Below are 20,831 nucleotides of genomic sequence, written 5' to 3'. Positions count from 1 at the left end.
ATTGGTTAAATGATGTTTTTGCATCGGTTGAAAGGAGCAACCCCTTCAGGTAGCTGTGAAATTCATACAATAACATGCTCCTGGTAGAGGTGTGTTGGAAGTCCCTTATTCATTGTGGAATCCATGTTCTTCACCTCTGTTTTCACCTTTTTAATTGCTAGCTTCCCTAACTATGTTGGGGAAACAGGGAAATTATAGCAGCACTTTTTCAATTGTTCTGCAGTTTGGACTAGTAAACAAGCACACTGGCTTGGAATACCTGCACTCACCTAGACATGAATATAGAAATGACCTAGTCATGCACTTACTCACCACCTCACTGGGCTGAAAGTTCACTGGTGGAATACACACATTACCAACTTTCTTTTACAGCCCTCTCTTGTACCTGCTACACAAATCCTAGGTGTCTCCAATACCTGGCTCTTCACCTGCTCACCAGCTAGTCCAGCTTAGTTTAGGAGATCTCACTCACACACAAAAAAACGTTCTAAATGGAGTTTACAGAACAGACTGCAATCACCAGGCACAGCAGGATAATCGCATAGACCAGCAGCTTGCTGTCTTGCCATGGACCCCTTTCATTACTCATCTTTTCTCTGCCTTCCCACCTTTGCTATCCCTGCTGGGTACTCTTCAGAGTCCCTCAGAAAGGGTCAGCCCAGTGCCCTCCTTAGAAGGAGCATGGGGTCTGCAAGTCCCATCATACAAGGGGGCCAGGATCCATTTCCCCTGCAAGCACTTCCGATCTTTGCAGTCAGTCCCACCTCTTCCTCTTTTCCTGCTGCTCATAAGGGTGCTTTCCTCATCTCCTGGTCTCCAGTGTTCCAGCTGCCTCACTGCTAACCTTTGGCACCAGCTGGCATCACCACCCTCTTCTTAATTCTTCATGAGCTCTTCCTGGGCCAGGGCTTCTTGCCAACCCAACGGCACCCTGCATGACAGCACCTGTCACAGAAGGTACTTCCATACAACTGCTTGCTGCATTTTCTTTCCTTGAGTTGTATCTAACTGTATTTTTAGGCTTCCTTTTGATATGAGTGCATATGACATGGATTTTGTAAAACTCTTCCAGTGTCTGACTGTGCTCTATCCATCAGCTCTCATCATAAACTTGACAACAAAGCCCATTATAACCTGTCCAGAGGGTCAGTTAAGGCTGCCTGTTAGAGGGAAGTGTTTCCTCTATTGTTAATTTTAAATACCTGCTAAGTGTCTGCAAGATTTATGCGGTGTTTTGGCACAAATGGGAAGAGTATCTACTGCACCACAGAATAAAACGGGGAACTTAATTTTGACTGTTGGTTTTTATTTAAAAAATGAGCCATTTAGTGGTGGGCCCAGCTTCACAGATATTACTGTCCAGGTACTTGTACTCACTGTTAAGCCGAAGGCTGCTGTCCTGTCCTTTTGTTGGGCACAGAAACCTCAACTTCTTTAGAAAAAGCCTCACAGAAGATCAGCCCAGCCTGTTGGAAAATGAGGGTTTTTTTAATGTTTCTCTCATTTTCCTTGTACCAGAGCAGTATCTTTCCACAAAAGGAGTCCATCCTGTGTGCCTGTTTCCTACTGAAGGAGATTCAGTCCTTCAGTTCTGCTGTTCCCTTGGCTCCCTATAGCCCTTGAAAACCACAGCACTTGCAGAACCAGTTGCTTCTTTGGCTTCTCAGCACTATCCAGGTTGTGTCAGGCTGAGGGCTGGCTGCTCCCTAAGGTATGGAAGCCCAGAGTCACCTCTGGGCAGGGCACCCACAACCAGCACCCACACCACAGCACACGTCCACTGCCTGTCTCCCACAGACAGGCTGGGACCACTGAACAAGAATTCTGTTTGCCAAGAGTAGTGAATTGCATAGGAAGTAAAGCCTAGGAAGGTAAAAACTAACTACTGGCTTTCATCCACACTTTAATATACGTCCTACATCATGTGATCAGGAACTGCATTTCTGGGTCCTATGCTGTGCCTGCAGGACTTCAGAGAAACACAGCTTTCTTCTCATTCATTAACTGCAATATGAAAACTGCAGAAGCTTGGGTGGACTACACCTTCCCTTCAGTAATAATCCAATGGCCCAGCTAGAAGCATCTTGCCAAGCACTACTAACAAAGCATCATCCCAGAGTGCTTCTCCATCATACCTATTGTACCTTCTTTTTCTCTGCATTTTAATCGTCCACAGCATCCTGCTGCCAAAGCCTTTGTGCATCCAAACCAAAAGGCTCTCTTCCCAGCTCTTAGCTGTTACCATGATGGTCATAAGCCTTAAACTTTCTGTGAATCATAAATTCTGGTAGAGATGAAACAGCTCTTGCAGGTAAAGATATAATGCTCATTTGTGCCAGGGATACATTCTTAAGTTGCACTTTATTACAGAAAGATTCTGAAAGGCTAACAGGCAAAGAAATAACCAAAGAAGTTATGTGGGCTCTCGGCTGACTTGCTGTGGCTCATCAGTTCCTGGGGGACTGGAGCAGTGCAAGTACCAGTCAGGCACAGCATATGCTGCTGGAGATGACATCCTTGTCTCAGGAGCGTAGTACCTCCATTGGTCTTAAGATAAAAATACAGGAGGAAGTAAGGGATACTGGGTTTTCTGTGGATTCTGTTGTTGCTGGTAGCAAGTAGTGACAGGGCAGCCATTCTGTTTCAGTTGCTTTGTAGAGAAGGCAACGAGGCATTATACTAACACCATTGGGTGTCACTGCATACTGCTGCAGTCCTCCAGAGGCCTTCTTTGCCAAGCTGTCCCATGTGGGAGACACATGTCGTACATGGACTAAAGCTCTCCTTACACTTCAGACTTGGTCTAAGGCTGGGTTGATGCCTCAGGCTGCCTGGTCCCCTTTCTGTGGTCATGATGGCATACAGGCTCCACAGTGGACAGACATTCCTTCCCCTGGAATATGCTCCTTGTCCTGCAGAAGCTTCTCAACCTCCTGGGGCAGGCAAGGTTAGCCACTGCCTCTCTCCTTGGCTTGAGAGAACTGGCTTAGCCCTCCTGAAGAAAGCAAGTCACCCCTTCCTCACCGCAACACCTGTTCCTCTGAAGCAGGGGGGGCCGGCATACCCCTGTCAGGAACTTTCTGCTCTTAGCTGGGTTCCTCTGATCACAGCAGGGGAGAAGTTTGGTTTGGTCCTGCCTGCAGACCCCAGTGCTCTGGCAAGCAGCAGGTCCTTGGCTTGCAGATTGCCTACAAAAAAGGAAAGAACTTAGATGTGTGAGGCAGGCACTACCAGCATAACTGGTCTTGTGAAGGCTGAAAAAAGCAGGCTAAACTGAAAAATAAAAATCCTTTCAGCCTTGCAGCCCAAGTATTTCTTACTGGAAGGGCTGCCAGGAGCTGCCTGAATCCACAGCTGAAAGCACAGACAGGTACACACGCAAGGAAGCTGCTACCTAGCCTATACCCCTACAGTTCAACAGTCTGCAGTGCAGGGGGGTTGTCTGTCTCCCATCTAGCAGCATTTCTTTAGCAGCCAGCTTGTCACTGGCCCTTTCCGTGGCATATTTGCAGACAAATGCAGACTGAGTAAAGAGGAAGAGAAGGAGGGAAGGAGGGCTAAGTGTAAATGCATGCTGGTAAGTCTGGGGGAACTCCAAAGAAACATCCCAGGTGGCTAGGTCCTGTGCTGCATCCCTGAAGCGTGATCTGCCAAGAGAGCACACACAGCTCTGCAAGGTGCAAACTCCTCCGCTGTATTCTAGGAAGCTCTGGAAAGGTGTACAGCATACAATTCATCAGGAATAAACAAGCCACTTTTGTTCTACTAGGAAACTACCACCCCGAGGATCCTGTGCTTCTTTTCCTACTGCAGACCACTAGTAAGGAGCTGGCCAGGCTTCTGAAGCAAACCTCACCTGTCAGGAACACGAGTCAAATCCACTGCCAAAAGAGGTAACATCGGTGTCCTTCTGGTTTGGGTCGAAAGGAAAACCAGGACAGCTAAGGGACATAATCCATCCTGCAGAGCGCAATACTGGCTGCATGAAGCTCTCACAATCCCTGTAACAAGATGTATCAGGGCAACTGCTTGGGACTCCCTCAGTGTGTTCCAAAGTGGACTTGTCCCTCATTTCACTGAGACAAAAACCTTTCTAGGCCTAGTCCCGGTGTTCATGAAGAGAGTGGAGAGACTGCTGCTGCCTTCCACCCCCTGCCGACCCAGCTCTCGGGCTGCCCTCATGTTCCACCCCCACCACACCAGCTGATGAGGTGGAACATACACTTGGGGAAAAGGGAAGAGGATCTTTCAAACAACCCCGTTCAGATCTTGGGCCTTTGGTGGCTGTCTCTCCGTATCGGTTGTGGTGCATGCACCAGACACCCTGAGTGAACCCAAAGCTCTGCAGTCTCCATTCCCTCCACACTGAGAGTGACAAAGGCACAGGGACAACCTGGAGCTGATGCCCCGCTGTGTCTGCCTCAGTGCCAATGATGTGAGGCAGGTGGCAGGGCAAAGGATGTCAGAAAATTGTCAGCAGGGTACCTTACTGCCTGTTACGGAATACCAGCTGCTGGTTTTTTTCTGTAAATCGAGACCAAAAAATGGAAACTCCCAGAAAGAAGACTCATTAACGAAAAGCAAGGCCATTTTTGTGACAGCCTGCAGCGCGGTCACAGAACCCAGGGCCTTGCGCCCCAAAACCTTGACCCTGCTCGGCACCGCCGACCCAAGCCCAGCCAAGGTCCCGAGAGGGCTCCCCCGGAGAGGGGCTCCGGCCCTCGCTGGTCCCAGCGCCGCCCCGGGCTCTGCGACCGACCGGTGGGCAACGCACTGCTTGCCCAGCCCAGGGCGGGAAGAGAAAGATGAAGAGGCATCCCGCCACAGGCTGCGGCCGGCGAGGGAGGGCGAGGGACGGACTCACCGTCCCGCCCGCCCGCGGGGCAGCCACCTCCGCAAGTCCCGGCTGCCGCAGCGGGGCGCGGGCAGGCGGCGGCCCCCGCCTGGCTGGGGGGAGCGTCACGGGCCTCGGGCGCCCCCCGGCGGCTAGAGGCCACCACCGGTCGCGGGCCGACTCCGCTGCAAGAGGGGTGGGGGGCGCTTGCAGCGGCGCGGCCGGCAGCCGGAGAGCGGCCGGGGCTGGGTGGGCAGGGGGCGGTGCCGAGGGCACCTCGCAGCGGGCGGGCGGTGCTCTTCGGGCAGGGCCGGGGCCGAGGGAGGCTGCCAGCGCTCCCCGGGCCAGGCGCTGGCTATGAGGAACGGGTAGCGCCGGCAGGGGCGCGGAGCTCGCTCGGCTGCGCTGCTGCCTGTAGCGAGTACGCGCTGCGCTGCGCTCCGCCTCGCACGGGCGCCAGGAAGGAGCGCTGCCCGGCTGTGCTGCTCTGCCCCCGTCCCGAGCTTTTGCCCCGCCCCGAGCCTTTGCCCCTCCCCGAGCTTTTACCCCGCCCCGGGCCGTTACACCGCCCTGAGCCCTAGCCCCGCCCCGAGCCTTTGCCTCGCCCCGAGCCCTTGCCCCGCCCCGAGCCCTTGCCCCGCCCCGAGCCCTTGCCCCGCCCCGAGCCTTTGCCCCGCCCCGAGCCTTTGCCCCGCCCCGAGCCCTTGCCACGCCTCGAGCCTTTGCCCCGCCCCGAGCCCTTGCCCCGCCCCGAGCCCTTGCCCCGCCCCGCCCCTTTGCCCCGCCCCGAGCCCTTGCCCCGCCCCGAGCCCTTGCCCCGCCCCGAGCCTTTGCCCCTCCCCGAGCTTTTACCCCGCCCCGGGCCGTTACACCGCCCTGAGCCCTTGCGCCGCCCCGAGCCCTTAGGCCTCCGTGCCCGGGCGGCAGGGTATGTCGGGTGCGCTCCGAGGCGGGCGCTGGCTGCAGGCGCTCGGGGGCGGCTCTGTCCCGGCCTGGGGCCGCAGCGTGCTCGGGTGGCGCCGTGTGCGCCTTTCCCTGTTCGGCGGGCCAGCGAGGGAGCTGCCGCCGCACCGCTTAGCGGGTTCCTTTCCCTGGCGTCTCTACCCCGGGGTGGTGGCTGTCGCTTGCTGCTGGCGCCGCTCGGTGCCGCCGTGCGGGGGAGGTTGCCGGGTGCTGCTGTCGGGTTTCCCTCGGGATGGCAGCCAACGGCACGGTAAGGCGCGGCCGCCTGGGCACCCTTGCAGCGCGCATCCCGCTCGTTTGCCCCCGGCATGGTGTCTATGGGTAGCGTAGCTCAGGGTCGAGCTGCCGACGCCGGGGGGCTAGGCCATCTACTGCAGCCAGGTCAGAGTGGGCACGTCTTTCTCGGTGCCAGGTGAAGAACTTGCTGTTTGGTTGGATGCTGGGAAGGTCTTGGTGGGGTTGGATGGAACATGGAGCTGATGGCTGGCTCTGGCTTAGCTCTGCCGGGAGAGTGCCATCATCATGGGCTCTTTGCTGGCTGGTTCCTACCCGACGGAGTTTCCTCAAGTACTGTCTGAGCTCTAGGCACCTTGACCACCCCCAAGCCATTTTACCTGGTGTCCTCCTGCAGTCTGTCTGAATGCCAGCATTTCATCCTTTTGCAGAGCTCTTCTAGAAGATGCCAAGTGGAAAAAAGTGCTCTGAAACATTTTGCCCTCAAGATGAAGCCCAGCAGAGTACGTTTCTTGTACCCTGGTGCTTCTTTCACAGCTGTTTTTTGTATCTCCTTTTATAGGAGGTTTTTAACCAGTGCTTCAAGAGCACCTTCCTGAAGAGTCTTCAAGTGAGACAACGGACCTGGCCTTACCAAACAGTCTTGATTTTAGTTTGCTCACCTACCTCTTGTATCTTGAAATGCAAGAGGTGTATTCCAAAACACCGCAGGCAAATTTTTAAAGAATGTTCAATTTATTTGTTTGACTGCATGTTGATACTGCAGCAGAAAATTACCTCTGAGTGTTGGGACTGAACATACTGAAAATATTTTTCAGTCCAGTCTGACTAAGCAGTTGTTCAGGTGAGGGATATGTAATCACGGAGGTAAATCCCAAAGGGTACCCTTAGGAGCAAGCACAAAGACATTTCAACCTCTGAGGGTACCTCTTTGACTCAGTTTGAAAAACATTGTTCCCAAGTGGGGCCTTGCTTTGGAGCTTTAAGCCTTTATGCCCCTTTGTTCTGGGTTGTTGGAATCTCAGTTGTTCTTCATATTATGGTTGTCACTGCACAGAGGAAGACTGGAGATCAGGGGGACCATTACATGCTTCTGCATGCCTTGGGATGGATCTTGTAGTTCCTCTGTAACACCTTAGTTAATGGTGATAATTCTTGTTCTTCTGGAAATTTTGTGAAGCAGCAAATTAGTGCACGAAGGCTTTCAGCCTTTGTGTGCATGGCAAAGTGATGGACTACTAGCCCAGGTGGAAGCATCCTTTCACCTATGCATCCTGTGGACCAGCCAGGCTGGGTTGAGAATGTTGTGACCTTAAGAAATAGGTGGGCCTGTGTATGAGTGGGAGATCAGCTGAAGGTGGTATCAGGGTCAGCATCAGTATTAGGCAATCTTCCTGCAGCACGGGTAAGATTACTACTTTGTGTCTGAAGCTGTCTCTTTCAGGCACTTGCCTGAAATGTATGTGTAAATATGCATACATACTTAACGTATATATGTACTGTAGCAAAAGGATTACTCATCTGAGGTCAGAATTTTACCTCAGAGAGAGATTTGAAAAGTAATCTAGATTTTTTTCCCTTGATCCTGGGGAAGCGAGGATTTCATCTGGGGGCTTCTAGCCTCCCATGCTGGCAGCAAGTATCCGTTGTTCTTTGTATGCCAGCCAGGCACAAAGCACATCACATTTTATGGCTCTTGAATCTGAGACTAATAAATGTGTATTAGTAATAAGTGTAGGTAGTAATTTTTAGGATATGTCATTGCCATCTCTTCACAAAGGGAGAAAATGCTTTAAACCAAGAACACGTAAAAAATGTCCTACATAGTTTGCTTCACCTGGGAAGGTTGATGGCTATTAAATAGAGGCTTCTCAAAGTGAAGATGCCTCCTCAGCTATAACCATTGAGATAGTGGCCACAAGGGTCTGCTTTTAATGCTGAATTTGCCCAGTAAAGTAACAAACAGCATCTGGTGGGACTGTAGGTGCCCTCCAAAACCAAATTCTTGTCTGTTCCCTTGTTCCTTTTCTCAGTTGTTAGCTGGTTTGAACAGTAGGGAATGTTTTGAAACTTGTAATTTATGCTAGCCTGTCTCATTTAATCCCAATAAAAGAAAGACAACATTTAAAACAATGTGCAAGACTTGCTAGCAGCCTTCAAGTCTTTTCTCATTGCCTTTCTTTTTACCTTTTTTTTTTTTTTCCCCTTGACTTTAGTTTTGATACTTGGGTCTTTGTCATCTAGACAAAATCTCCCTAGGCTTCCCCCCTCCCCCTGCCCTTTAATTAACTCTTTAATTACTAGGCTTCCTTTTCTAGTGCTTCTTTTTGGTGCCAAGAGGAGAGTCTCATCTCTTTCCATCTACTATTTATATATCCTGCCTATCAAATCGTTTTTGTGCTGCCCCGTGTGCCATCATGCCTTCAATATTTGAAAAAAAGTTACCTGAGTTTGGTAATCTCTACTTGTCTAATTAAATTCTTTTTGTTAGTTGAAACTGTTGGTAACCGTCCTGGATCAGAAACTTCCATGGTATGTCAGATCTGAAATGGTACAGTTTAGTGATAGATGGAAGACAGCACTGCAATTTTTTGCACAGTAGGATAGCGTTTTTGAAATGTAAAGCACAAGTAGGCTGCTTCAGCAGAGAACGGTGTTGACGGATTTGAAAAGTAGTTCTAAGAGGCTAACATGTTTTGGTAACGTCCAGATTGGACAGCAGACACCCCTCTTCACCCGACATCACTGCTTCTGACATCACTGCATGCTTTTTTGCTAGTCTCATCTTTTTTTCTTTGACAGGTGTCCCAGTTTCTCATCTCTTTAAGCTTCAACGTAACTGCAGTCAGGCTGCAATCTTTACCAGATTCTGGAACTTCTGGTGAAACCTGGACTCCACTGAAGTCTGTAGGGATTTCAACACTGACTTAACGTGTTGGTTAGCACTGATGTCCTGTTTCAGAATCAGTAGAACTGTTTGTCCTAGGCTTCGTTTTCTCCTGGAAAATAAGAAAACTTACACTCTCTGAACATTCAGGTCTGCTTCTTTTAATTGGTTCACTGATCAGATGTATTCAAATGCCCTTATACTTTTCTTTGCTCTTTCCATACTAAATGTGCATGGGCTTCTTGAGAAGTTTATGGTGTATTTACATCTATTTTGGAATCATCTCCTTGTGGATGGTTTCATGGGAGTTGTTTTGTAGTGGCTGCAATCCAAGTGCAACTGAAGCTGATGCATCTGATTTTTGTACTCTGTTCATGATTTTTTGTTCTGTTACCTGTATTGCAGTAGGTATGTCCACATAGGTGGGAAGTATCTTTATCCTTTGTACACTTCTAAATTTATAGAGTAATACATTTCACTTCTAGTTACCCTTCCTGATTTTTAAAATAACCTGCAAGTAGTATCTTTTACCCCATGGGACTCTCCTAGGAGTGTTGCATGTTTAAAAGAGAGAATGCTCAAATAATATGTAGGTTCTAATTAAAAGGATTTATTAGTATAATACAAAATAATGTTAAAAAGCTTTGAAAACTTTGTGCTATCTTTAGGATTTTTTTCCCCTTGTCTTCATGCAGTGAAGGAAGCCGTGAATAGTCTATAAAGATGTTTTGTTTTTTCTTTAATCTCAGGATTTCTTAGCAGCTGTAAGTGAAAAATATTTGGGAGTTGTTTGGGATATTTAATTTAATGCTTTTATTTAGGAGGGAAGTAAGTTGACCTTTGAGCAGCTATTGATCTTGATCGAAGTTATAATAAACAGCTTTGATATGTGTTGCTAATGTCTCTTCATTGCTTTTCAGTTTTCCAACTTTCAGGCCTAGATTTTGTGATGTCCTTTCACTGGCTTTCTTGATGTCATCTTACCTTTCTGTATTTCAGTTAACACTGAGTTTCTTTAGTGATCATTAGCAAGTGAAAGATGATAAAAGTAAAATACACTTTTCTGCTCTAGGCTTCCCCCAATATAGCTGTGTTTGTTCAAATTTCAAACCTCTGTTCAGTGTACCACAACTGTTTTCTTATATGGGGTTCTATCCTTTTTATTAAAAAAAAAAAAAGTAGTAATTAAAAAGGAAATGAATGTCTGGTCCTGTTGACTTTAGTAAGACTGGGATGTTTTTGTACACTGCATACAAAGAAATGAGCCCAGGTGAGAGGTTGCAATGGGTAAGTTTCAACTTGAAGCTTAACTTTGGGTAAAGTGTACTGTGAGGGAAAAGCTTGTGGAGAGCACATTTTGCATTATTGACATATTGAACAAACAGCTGATCTCACCTAGAATAACTAAAGTGCTGCTTTATTTTTTGCTATTCCTTTATACTCTACTCTTACAGAAATTACACAGATAAGATAGTTGTATTTGAAGATATTTAGGACCTTTAATATAACCTTCAAAAGCAAAGGTTATATTATCAGATAATCCTTATTATCATAATTCCTTTTCTTAAATTAAGATTTCTCTCAACACAGGTAAAGCTCCCAGCTATAAACCCTAAATACCCAAGCAGAATGCCAAATGTTTCTACAAACAAGGAATTTAGTGGGAAAAATAAGCTTTCCTTCCCACCTATGTAAGTAGTACGCTTATGAAATCCATTAAACTCCTAAGCCTGCAACTATTTGTGCATGCAAGTAGTATTACTCCTTGTAAAATTGCAGGGATCAGTAGATGTGTGTATGGACTTCGTGGATCCTTACTGCTAGTAAACTTGCCATCATGTGCGATGCTAAAATAATTTTACAAACAACTATAATAGTAGCACTTTAACTCATATGGAAAAGCTATTCAATATACATTTACTTTAGGAAAACTAAGCATACTGTTGCATGTCTTCATGTAGCACTTTCATCGTATTCTAAATTGTATGGGTTTTTTCTCAATACCAGTGAAATAACAAGTATACCTTGTTAGTTCTGTAAGCATAGGTTACAGAGACACAAGTAAGACTACCATTTTAAGAAAACATAAACTGTAGCCCATATAAGGTCAGGCACAGCAAAAATACTGTAATGAACATCTGGAAGATAAGTCTTTTAAGCAAATTGTTGTATCATCTGTGATGTGATGTAATCACATCATCAGTTGTGTGCACAACTGAATTGTTTCTGTGTACTTTGTCTTAAAAATTTATTGCAGAGCGATCAGTAATCCCAGTATGGTTTAGAAATGTTAAGGATACAAAATAAGTAATTAAACTGTCTAATGAACTTGAGAGCAAATCTGTGATAAACTTTCACCTTCATGCAGCACAGAATGAGTACTGTCAGCCTTTTTTACTTACGCATTCTTTGTATGATTTCCCTTTTTCATTTTTTCACCTCTAAGACCAGCACTGTGTAAGTATTATACATGTAAAACTGCAATAAAATGGGTGGCTTTTCTCATGTAAGATTACACATTACTGAATCAGACATCATTATGTGCTTTGATTTTGTTAGTTTTGTTTATTAGATGATTACATGTAGAATATATAATTAGTTACTTAGAAATAAATTATAAGGCTATTGCCTCTTCTGTGCAAAATAAAATCTTCCCACCTAATCCCCGTTTTGGTTTATTTATGCTTTGTTTTCCTTAATATATTTGGATTTACAGGCCTGCTGAGAGAAAAAGTGAAGCAGTAAACTTGAGCAAATTAATTGGCAATGGTTATGGGACGGACTGGTTTCAGCAGTGTACTGGATGTGAAAAAAAGATTCAAAAAACATCTGAAAATAGTGAGCAGTCCAAAGGTAAAATTATTGAAAGCGGTTTCTTCTGAAGTGAGTTTGGATCTCAAGGTAACAGCAGAAGTTAGCCTGAACAATTTGTGTGGTGCACTCTGAGTATGATGAGACTTAATGAATTACTATGCTTAGCTTACAGTACGCTACGACCAGCTAAAGAAAAGAGTGTTCCTGTTTGTAGCTGGTGAATACTGGGGCTTTCATGGATTTTTTTTTCATCTTTACAAATGCAGAAGTAGGCTCTGTTCTGATCCAAGGGCTTCTGTGTGATGCGTTTTTGTAAAATGTTACAGACACATGCTGTTCTTCTGCCTAAATTTAAGCAGACCGTACAATATTAGTTGCCTATTTGTTGTGAACAGCATTTGGCCCCAAATGTTTTTCTGAAAACTTCTGTGACAAATGTCGTCAATACTTGTGCTTAAGAAATAGATGACTATTCATAAAAAAATTACCAACATAAATATATGCAGGTTGTTGAAGACTGTGTCATTGCAGCAAGTTTTATTCGAGTGAAAGAAAGTTATCCAGTGTTTACCTATGATTTTAAACCTTTATCATGCATAATGGTAATAGTGATTAAAGACATCACTCGAAAACCCCTAGATATAAAGGTTAAAAGGCAGAAAATTCCTGTTACTTCTGTCCAAGACCTTTTGCTTGGTCTTTATACGGTGGCTTGGTAACCATGGTAGTTACATCAGTTTTCTATAGCAATCTCTTAAAATGCTGTTGAACATACACATTGCAAGCTCCAGACTTTTTTTGTTGTTTGTATCAGTGAATGCTTATGTATACACTGGGGATTGCCATCACTCCCCTGACTTTGATACATCAATGTGTGAAAGTCTTAGAGACCAGTTAATTCAGTTTCTCTGGCAATTTAGCATTTCCTGGATTCATCTTTGTCTTCCAGTAATATTTTTTTTTTTGTGTGTGTGTGTGTGTTCAGAACCTCTTCCTCCGGGTGAGCATCAGAAGAAAACAGGCAAACAGAAAACCAGAAGTGTGTTATTGTTCAGAAGAAAAACTGCTATAAAACTATGGGATGAAGCCTGATCTTGATCTGGACCTGAAAGAGGGTGCACAATCTGAGAAGCCACTCTTCAAAGTCAGCTTCAGTATCCAAACTCTGATCATGTAGAGGATGCTGCCTTAGGAGGTGCAATGACCTCACAATTCAACTGTGGAGCCTAAAAGTGCTCTTCCTTAGTATGAAAGAAAATCTTGAATATTATTCTTTTGTTTTCAGGTTCAGTGTAGCTTTCCTGTGCACTGATATTTTTCTTTTCCATTACTGTGAGTAAACTGAAACGATTTGTGATTTTTTTGAAATGTCAAATTCATTCATTTGGTGATAGTTTATTTCTTTAATGTGAAGTGTTCATCTTTTAAGACATTTGGGATATAGAAAGCAATCTGAAGAGTTTTCAGAGCAATCATGGTATTGGTTTGGTTATACCACTTATGCATAGAGAACAAAATTATAGGTATACTCTAAACCTGCTGAAAAGTCAGTATGCTGCATAGTTTGATATATAGATAGATCTTATTTTTGAGATGCTTTTCTTTCACAGATTCTGAGGTAACATGACACCTGCTTTACTCGTATTGCCCTCCTTTTTCAATCATAGCTATTCTGATTGAGACTGATTCTGTATTTCGGTGTAAAAGGAGATATTTTTTTTTTTAATGCTCTTAACAGTATGGTTTCATTCAGGCATGTACCTTGACTCAATTTTGACCTTGTCCTTTTCATTCTTACGCATATATATTGAAGGTAGTGCTTGTATTTTCTTCCCACTTGGGTACTTTTGTCTGCTCATCCAAAGCCATTGGCAGCATGAGCATCTTGCAGCTCCCTTTTGAGATAGCGCTTTCTCTGTTCTCTCTTGTGCAGGACGAGTCCAAGACACATCAGACAGGGGATATAACCCATTCTGTATGTAAATCTATAACCCATTTGTGTTTGATTATAGATTAGCATCATACTGCAAACTTTGTAGGTAGCTTGTCTGTCTTGTTAGTTAAAAAAGTAATGGAATTTGTATATATTTTGATGTGAGAGAGAAACTGAAAATTTTAGTTGACCTTTGTATTCTTATGGTTGAAGTTATCCTAAGAACTTTAATCTTTTTTTATTGTAGATTCAGAGCCATCACAGTCTGAATAGGCACCTGCAGGTAGAGTCAAAGCCACAGTTTCAGGGACGTTAGAAGTAACTTAAAAAGACTATTGGGGAAGTAAAGCTTTATGTGGCTTATATAGTCCACTATTTACATGTTTGTCAGATAGCTTTTTTATAGTTAAACTCATTCCTGATTGAGAAGTTTATTTGACTTATAATATGGATGAACTTTATTGTGCTTGATTACAGCAAATTTTAAAGAACAGGCAACAGCTGTCAGTGCATTTTCCTAGACATTTTTCTTAATGTAATAAACAAAAAAACCCAAAGCCGAAGTTTTCTCCTACACTAGACTAGTGCTCCTTTGCTGCTGTTAAACAGTTATCATATTGCTGCTGAATTGACTAGACACAGGCACAGTATCGATGTGTCCAAACCAGCAACTTTGTTTAAGTACAGTTATACTCATGACCTATGCCATAAAGAAAGGTGAGGGGGAACTGTATGATATGGCATAAAATGTAAATAGAAAGAATCAAACTGGTATGGACCCTTGCAGTGAAAAAGGCAAACCTTCACTGGAAAGATGGCTTCTTAGCCGTTTATCCAGACCAGCTATTCAGCTTTCTAGGACAATTCTGTTGCTATGCCTGCTGCAGAAGAACTAGTTGATCAGTCATAGTGTTCAGCCACATAATTAAATTAAGACCTGCTGGCATTTCTTGTTACAGTCTTGATACACAGAAGATGAATCATTGGGTAACGGTGCTGTGAACTAGGCTATATATGATGTCTGCACTTTAAACTGTTAAATAAAAATTTTATTTATCCTGAAGTTCTGACTGAAAAAAAAAATAGTATGTGCTAGATCCCCATGTTTATTCGCACCAGCAAAACAGTTTGTACTTTGTATATAAATCATCTGAATATTTTGAAAAAGCTAGATATGCTGATATTTTTAACACTTGTTCTTTTATCTACCTGAATTAGGCTGTATTCATGAAATCTTATGAATAATTAAATATTTATTATAAAGCACATTAGAATTTCAGTAAATTTTTTTTGCTACTACTATGAAAAGTGAAGGTTTTCATAAGGAAAAGAGTAATTTTTAGTTTCATTTTCAGAGTGCACTCAGTACATTATGCACCTCTGAATCCAAGAGCTGAAGATTTTAAGATGTATTACTGAATATATATTTCTTTGAACAGAATGTTTAGAGGATTTGGCTCGATAGTGCTTTTCTTTAGAACTTTGATATGAAAATTGATTTGAAATAGGTAAACCTGTTGCTAATCTGAACCTTCACAATTTTCAGTGAAAGTTTGTGGAAGTTTTACTGTTGATGTTAGACCCAGCACCTGAATTTCTTTCCTGTTCATTCTAACCAGCAATTCAACTACGTTTTATTTACAAAAATAAAAGGCTAAACCATACGAAAATATCTAAGTAAAACATGTGAAAATACCTAAATGTACAGTTATTGGTTATTCAGCAACATTTTCCAAATATAAAAGTATCTGAGGGGCGAGGGGAATAATTACTGCCTTCTGTCTGTTTTCACTTACAGTTTGTATTATGGATTATGTTCAGATACATTGAAACCATTAATTTTGCTGTAAAAGCAGAGCTTTTGGTGAGATCTACTTTTCTAGGTTAGAGTACAAGGAGATGCCAGAGCTGGTGCTCTTAGTATTAAAACCTGACCAGTAGAAAAACTGTCACCTGCCATTATAGAGAACCGCTAAAGACTAAGGTTATGTGAAGAAATCGTGTACATATAACAGTGAAGTTGTTGATACCGTTAGAATTTCAACAATAAACTTTTACATCTAATGCAGTAATCACCAGTAGCTGCATGATGTTCTCCTAAAAAATAAGTACATTTTATGAACTACTTAGATTTATTCAGTCATATGAACATGCCTAATCCATGAATTCAGCTATCTTTATTTGATAGAGTCTTTGGATAAGGTTATAATTTTTATTTCTAGTGTCTGTAAAATGTGTAATAGAGGGCTGGGTTTGTTGTGCCCAGTGAAACAGTAAAATAAGTTACATGTATGACACCCTTTGTAGCATACTTTCAGGGTATAACTATCAGCAATAGTACTAATATTCAGTCTCACTTTGATCTCCTGACTCCTCTTACTGTAGGAAAAACTTCTATTGCAAATACTAATTGTAGTTACACGCTTTACTGTAAAAAAACTGTACAGTTACAAAACATAAAAGAAAGGGGAAATGTGAAATGATGATGAAACTTTCCAGAGTTAAGTAGCTTAACGGTTTTAATGCTCATCACTTGAGTAAGAAGGGTTTTGTTCTTGAGCATATATGGAATCTATTTCAATGTGGTTTTTTTTTCTTGTAGAAAGTTTTCTGAAAGGGGTTTAGTACACATCTACTGAAAAGGTTGAAGACAGTAATGTTACGGCAAAAAAACGCAGCAACCACCAAATAAGCAACTAGAATGGATATCTTAGTGTTTACAAATTTATAGATCACCTATTCACATAGACTTGAAGGTGCTTGCTGTGCCCAAATCCTCAACATCTACTCCATAAAGTAAGAATTCCTGTGTGGCTGCAATACTGCTGACCTGCAGACAAGAATCCTAATAATTCTTTTCTATTTGATGGTCTTGTTAAGATCTGTACAAAGCTTCCTAATGTAACTTTATTACTTTGAGTTGTTTAATGTCTGAGTCCTCTTCACTTTTGGACACTTATTCCTATGTATTGGAGTTCTTTTCCAGAACAGTCATATTTTTAGGCAATTCTTAGAGGCAGAGACAGAAGGACAGCTGAGATCCTAACTTGGTGATTCAGCGCTGTTTTGCTTTACTGTAGCTGTGTACTTAGAGGTATTTACAGTCCTGGATTTCAGATATTTTAAAATTGTACACCATATCCTGTTGTAAAAATTGTCTCTTTTTACCTTGGTCACCATTAGGTAATACTCACATGACATTCCTCAAATTCTTAAGTTTGCTAATGTGGCATTAATGTATACTCGGCTTTCCTTAATCAAGCCAAGGAGATGTTTGATCTGCACTGTTGGCCAGCTGAGTCTTCTTGGATCACAGTTTGAATACCATGAGTTAGAATATTAACAGCCTAAGATTTCTCTTTATAGGAGCAGGTAGAGAACCCTGGAATTTGTGTTTGTGCGTTCAGAATAATGGAGAGCTGCAGAAGAAGCATAACTTGCCAGTTCTCCAAGGGACATGAAATCAAAGCAGGGTAACAAATCAAAAAGCTCCATCTGAATACAAGGATGGAAATGTGTTGCTCAGGTTCACCTTACCCCAGTAATTATGTTGTTTTATTTACTTCTGAGTCAATGCAGTCATGCTACTGGCGCTTTTCAAAGTCATCAGCAGTTCCATATAAAAGCAGGGGAAGGTTCTGGGTCTGGAGGGGTTTTCAGTGTTTGTTTTTCAGAGACATGCTGAAGTCAAAAAGCTGGGCACTTCCGTACAAAGTCTAGCCTTAGTGTTTTAAATGCTGAAATGTTTATTTAATTGCATTGTGCTTCATCTCTGACCTGAATGCCTTTTAGTAATAAGTGAGATTTTTATATTTTTTTAAATACTGATTGCTTTACAAGCCCAAAGATAAGACAAAAGTGCAATTACATTTTATGAAATCATCCAAGTATACTGAATACATGGAATATTTTTAAAATAGAATTCCAGATACAGATTTAAAAATAACTTGGCAGTTTATGTACTGAGGATTAATTTTCCTTTTACATGCAACCATTTCGCTGTAGTGAAGTCTAATGGCTGTTTTAATTTTTATGTGACCAAATATATACTTAATTCTTACCATTTATGTCTTTTTAGACTAAAATATAAACACGTTTGCAGATCAAGGGTATATATGCATTAACTTTCATTGTGTAGCAATGCAAACAAAAATTGAATTGGCCGATGCATTTCTTAAGCATCTAAAAGTTCATTGACTTTAGCATATCTGTTTCCTAAACACTTAAATCTGCGCTGAATGTGCAGACTTAGTTGTAAAAGATGTAGGATGAAGCCATTTTTTTTCCGTCAGCAAATATTCTGCTTTTGCAGTCCTCTGCAGATTATTTTTCAGAATGTAGTTACATATTGTGCTATAGCCTGGGAAAAAGCTAGAAGGAGAAATACGGGAGTTCAGTCTTAGAATGTTTTGTCCTGCTATTAGTAGTTTTACTGATGCTAAATATGCAGAACGACAGAAGAATCAAAATGCAGTAGGTATGTGTCTGAATAGCTGCACTGAATTATTTGACCAATTGACTATAAAATGATATATAGTAAGCAGGAAGGATTATACTTTTGATTATAAAAGAACAGCCAGCCTTATTTTCCATAGATGTAAGTTTTCATCCATGCAATATAAAAGTTTGTAAAGTGAGGCCAGTTGCAGGTTTTGCAATTTATGGTTGTAATAATCCCACTATGTAGTTGTGTATTTTTCAGTCTTCTAAAGTAACACATTAACATATTTCATAATTATACTTGAGGTGTTTTTCCCACTAAAATAAAAAATTGAATGAAAACCCAAAGATTAAAAAACCAGGAAGCTTAAAGTTAAATTTTAAAAAAGTTTTCTGGAGATTACTGAGAGCAAAGGTTACTACCAATTATTAGTCATAGAGCTGCATTATTTATTGAACGTTTCAGACAAAGTGGTAACTACAGTAACCTGATTACTCTTTATTTACAAAATAAGTAATTTACATTGACTATTCTCTTAATATATAGCTTAATGAGAAACCTCCTGAAAGCCAAAGCAGATTTTTCAGTGGACCCTGAGATCAAGGGGTAGGTAATATTCCTATTTAAAAGAAAAGTTTCTTCCACAGAATTAAAATGTTGTTCTAAGGTCCTTATTTTGGATTGTCTACTACCATAGCTTTCAAGTATGCTGTTCAAGGAACAGAAAAACAGAAGATGCCTTAGGAGGCTGTGCTTTTATTTTACCTATTGGAGATTTAAACAACTTGAGCAGGTGACATTTTTCTTAGTTTGTTAAGCAATCTCTCTTGTATGCTGTTAAGGGCTAGAAATGCATCTGTGTGCAGGGCATTTCTCTCTTTTATATTCCCATACAAAGTCCTTTGGTGTGAGACAGGATATTAAGAGATTTTACTCTAAATGCCCAATACATGATTTTGTAAGAAATGCATCTTATCAATGTCTTGTGCCCATTGTGTTTACCCTCCTGATGGACAGAAGGGTTTAGTTGCTCTGTCTCACAAGAATTCCCTATTATGACAAACTACAGTGTGGTTCTGGTAGGAAAAACTATGTTAAAAATTGTGTTGAAGGATTCTGGATTTAATGTCTTCAGTTACTGTGTGAACAATGTTTATGCTTACAGAGTGTTTTATGGTTTTTTCTTTGGTTTTGCTTTAGATTTCTTGCTAATTGATGGAAAAGGGTAATCCTTTAATCATTTTAAGTTTGTCTGTTTCCAGCTTGAACCAGTTCTGCCAGATTAAGTATATCTTCTCTGGAAGAACTATTGCTTGTCCTATGTCTCTCACATAAAAACCGGGGACTTGACTCTCTAAGATAGACACAGGAAAGTGTGTGTCAAGCTAAGTAAATTTTGCAGTCTCTCTTTGCAGGCTCCTTATAATTTCAGACTTGTGGGATTGTAGCTCTATTTCCATTGCAAATGTTACTTCTGTAGCTAAATGCCATGGGTTCCTCTTGCAAAAGTTTTCATTTCTTGTTTGGGATCTCACTGGTGCTTTATGAGGAACAGGTACTCTTTCAGAACTAAAAATGGTGCAAGCTGAATTCACAGCTTAGTTTTGCTTATTTTTCTCAGGCTAATTGATGTAGCTCTAGCAGGGTCAGCTGTATCAAAGTAACGCTGGAGATGCCACGGTGACAGTTGTGCTGTGCTTGCCTGTCTAGCTTTAGGAGCCAAGGGTGTATTTTATATTCCCTTGCTTTGCAAAACTTTGAGCTTAGCTAGGAGCTATTTAATTGTGGAGAATCTGTTCTTTTTATTTAGGCAGAGGGGACTTGTGAGAACTTTGTGAATTAACAAACAGTTGCAGGCTAGCTGCTTTAGTGATGCAGTGTGTTAAAACCTGTGGATTGATGCTCAAGCTTGTAACTCTAAAAGATCACCTGACCTAAGATGGTAGTGTCACACTCTCCAGGTTTCTGTGTATGTTTAGGATGCCAGACATAAATCAGGTTTTTGTTATAATGAAGATTAGCCCTCTGTTGTGTTGGTTTGATTGATGTTGAGTAGATTTTTTTATTTTAAATACTACATCATTACCACTGGCTGGTGCAGAGGCTGAGTAAGCTACTAGTCAGGCAGCTCAGGTTCTGTTTCCGAGGCAATTTTTCAGACCCACATGGTGGTCTTTGTATTAACACTTGTTTTCCATCCAAAATGCAGACCTGCATTTTATATGCTTTGTAGCTGTTAGTTGGTTGACACACTGAATTTGATACCAGCAATGATACTCACTGGTGCCTGTTTTGCCAAGTTAGGTACAACTAACTTAGTACTTCTCAAGTAGAGGAAAGTGTTACAGTGCTGAGACCTGACAAGATCCACCTGTCCTGATGGGGAAAACACATCTTTGGATGTAAGTTGGTGGGAATGATTGAGAGGGCTTTACACTAGAATCAATGGTGGAAGGGGATACCAACAGGATTGCTGAAGGTAAGCCAACGCTTGAGGGTAGCAATGCTAGTGGGAACGTTTATGCTGCCCCTGGGAGCATTTGAAATGCTCATACACCAATGCATGCAGTATGAGAAACTAACAGGATGAACTGGAACTGTTGGTCAGTTCCCAGAGCTACGGTATCATTGGTATTAGTGAGATTTGGTGAAATGGTTCCTATGGAGTGCTGGGATGGAGTGCTACAGGCTGTTCAGGAGGGATAGGCTGGGCAAGTGTGGTGGG

At 42.3% G+C, this 20,831-nt stretch overlaps 1 protein-coding gene across 2 annotated transcripts; it reads left to right on the top strand.

Annotated features, from left to right (window-relative positions):
- Positions 1–836: 836 nt before the first annotated feature.
- C3H7orf57 (chromosome 3 C7orf57 homolog) lies at positions 837–14,933 on the top strand. Of its 2 annotated transcripts, XR_008821027.1 has the most exons (5): positions 837–957; positions 3,770–3,893; positions 10,509–10,609; positions 11,635–11,771; positions 12,718–14,933. XR_008821027.1 is itself a non-coding variant. In XM_056333359.1 (4 exons), the coding sequence occupies exons 1-4, from the start codon at positions 6,030–6,032 to the stop codon at positions 12,822–12,824; spliced, it is 363 nt and encodes a 120-aa protein (XP_056189334.1). In that variant the 5' UTR covers positions 5,742–6,029; the 3' UTR covers positions 12,825–14,933. The 2 variants fall into 2 exon arrangements, 1 of the variants encoding a protein (XP_056189334.1); XM_056333359.1 differs by lacking the exons at positions 837–957; positions 3,770–3,893 and adding an exon at positions 5,742–6,047.
- The last annotated feature ends 5,898 nt before the right edge of the window (positions 14,934–20,831 follow it).

Source organism: Falco biarmicus, chromosome 3 (assembly GCF_023638135.1).
Source record: "Falco biarmicus isolate bFalBia1 chromosome 3, bFalBia1.pri, whole genome shotgun sequence".
Lineage (NCBI taxonomy): Eukaryota > Metazoa > Chordata > Aves > Falconiformes > Falconidae > Falco > Falco biarmicus.
Note: the sequence above shows the minus strand (reverse complement) of the source record. Positions and strands in the feature narration are given on the sequence as shown.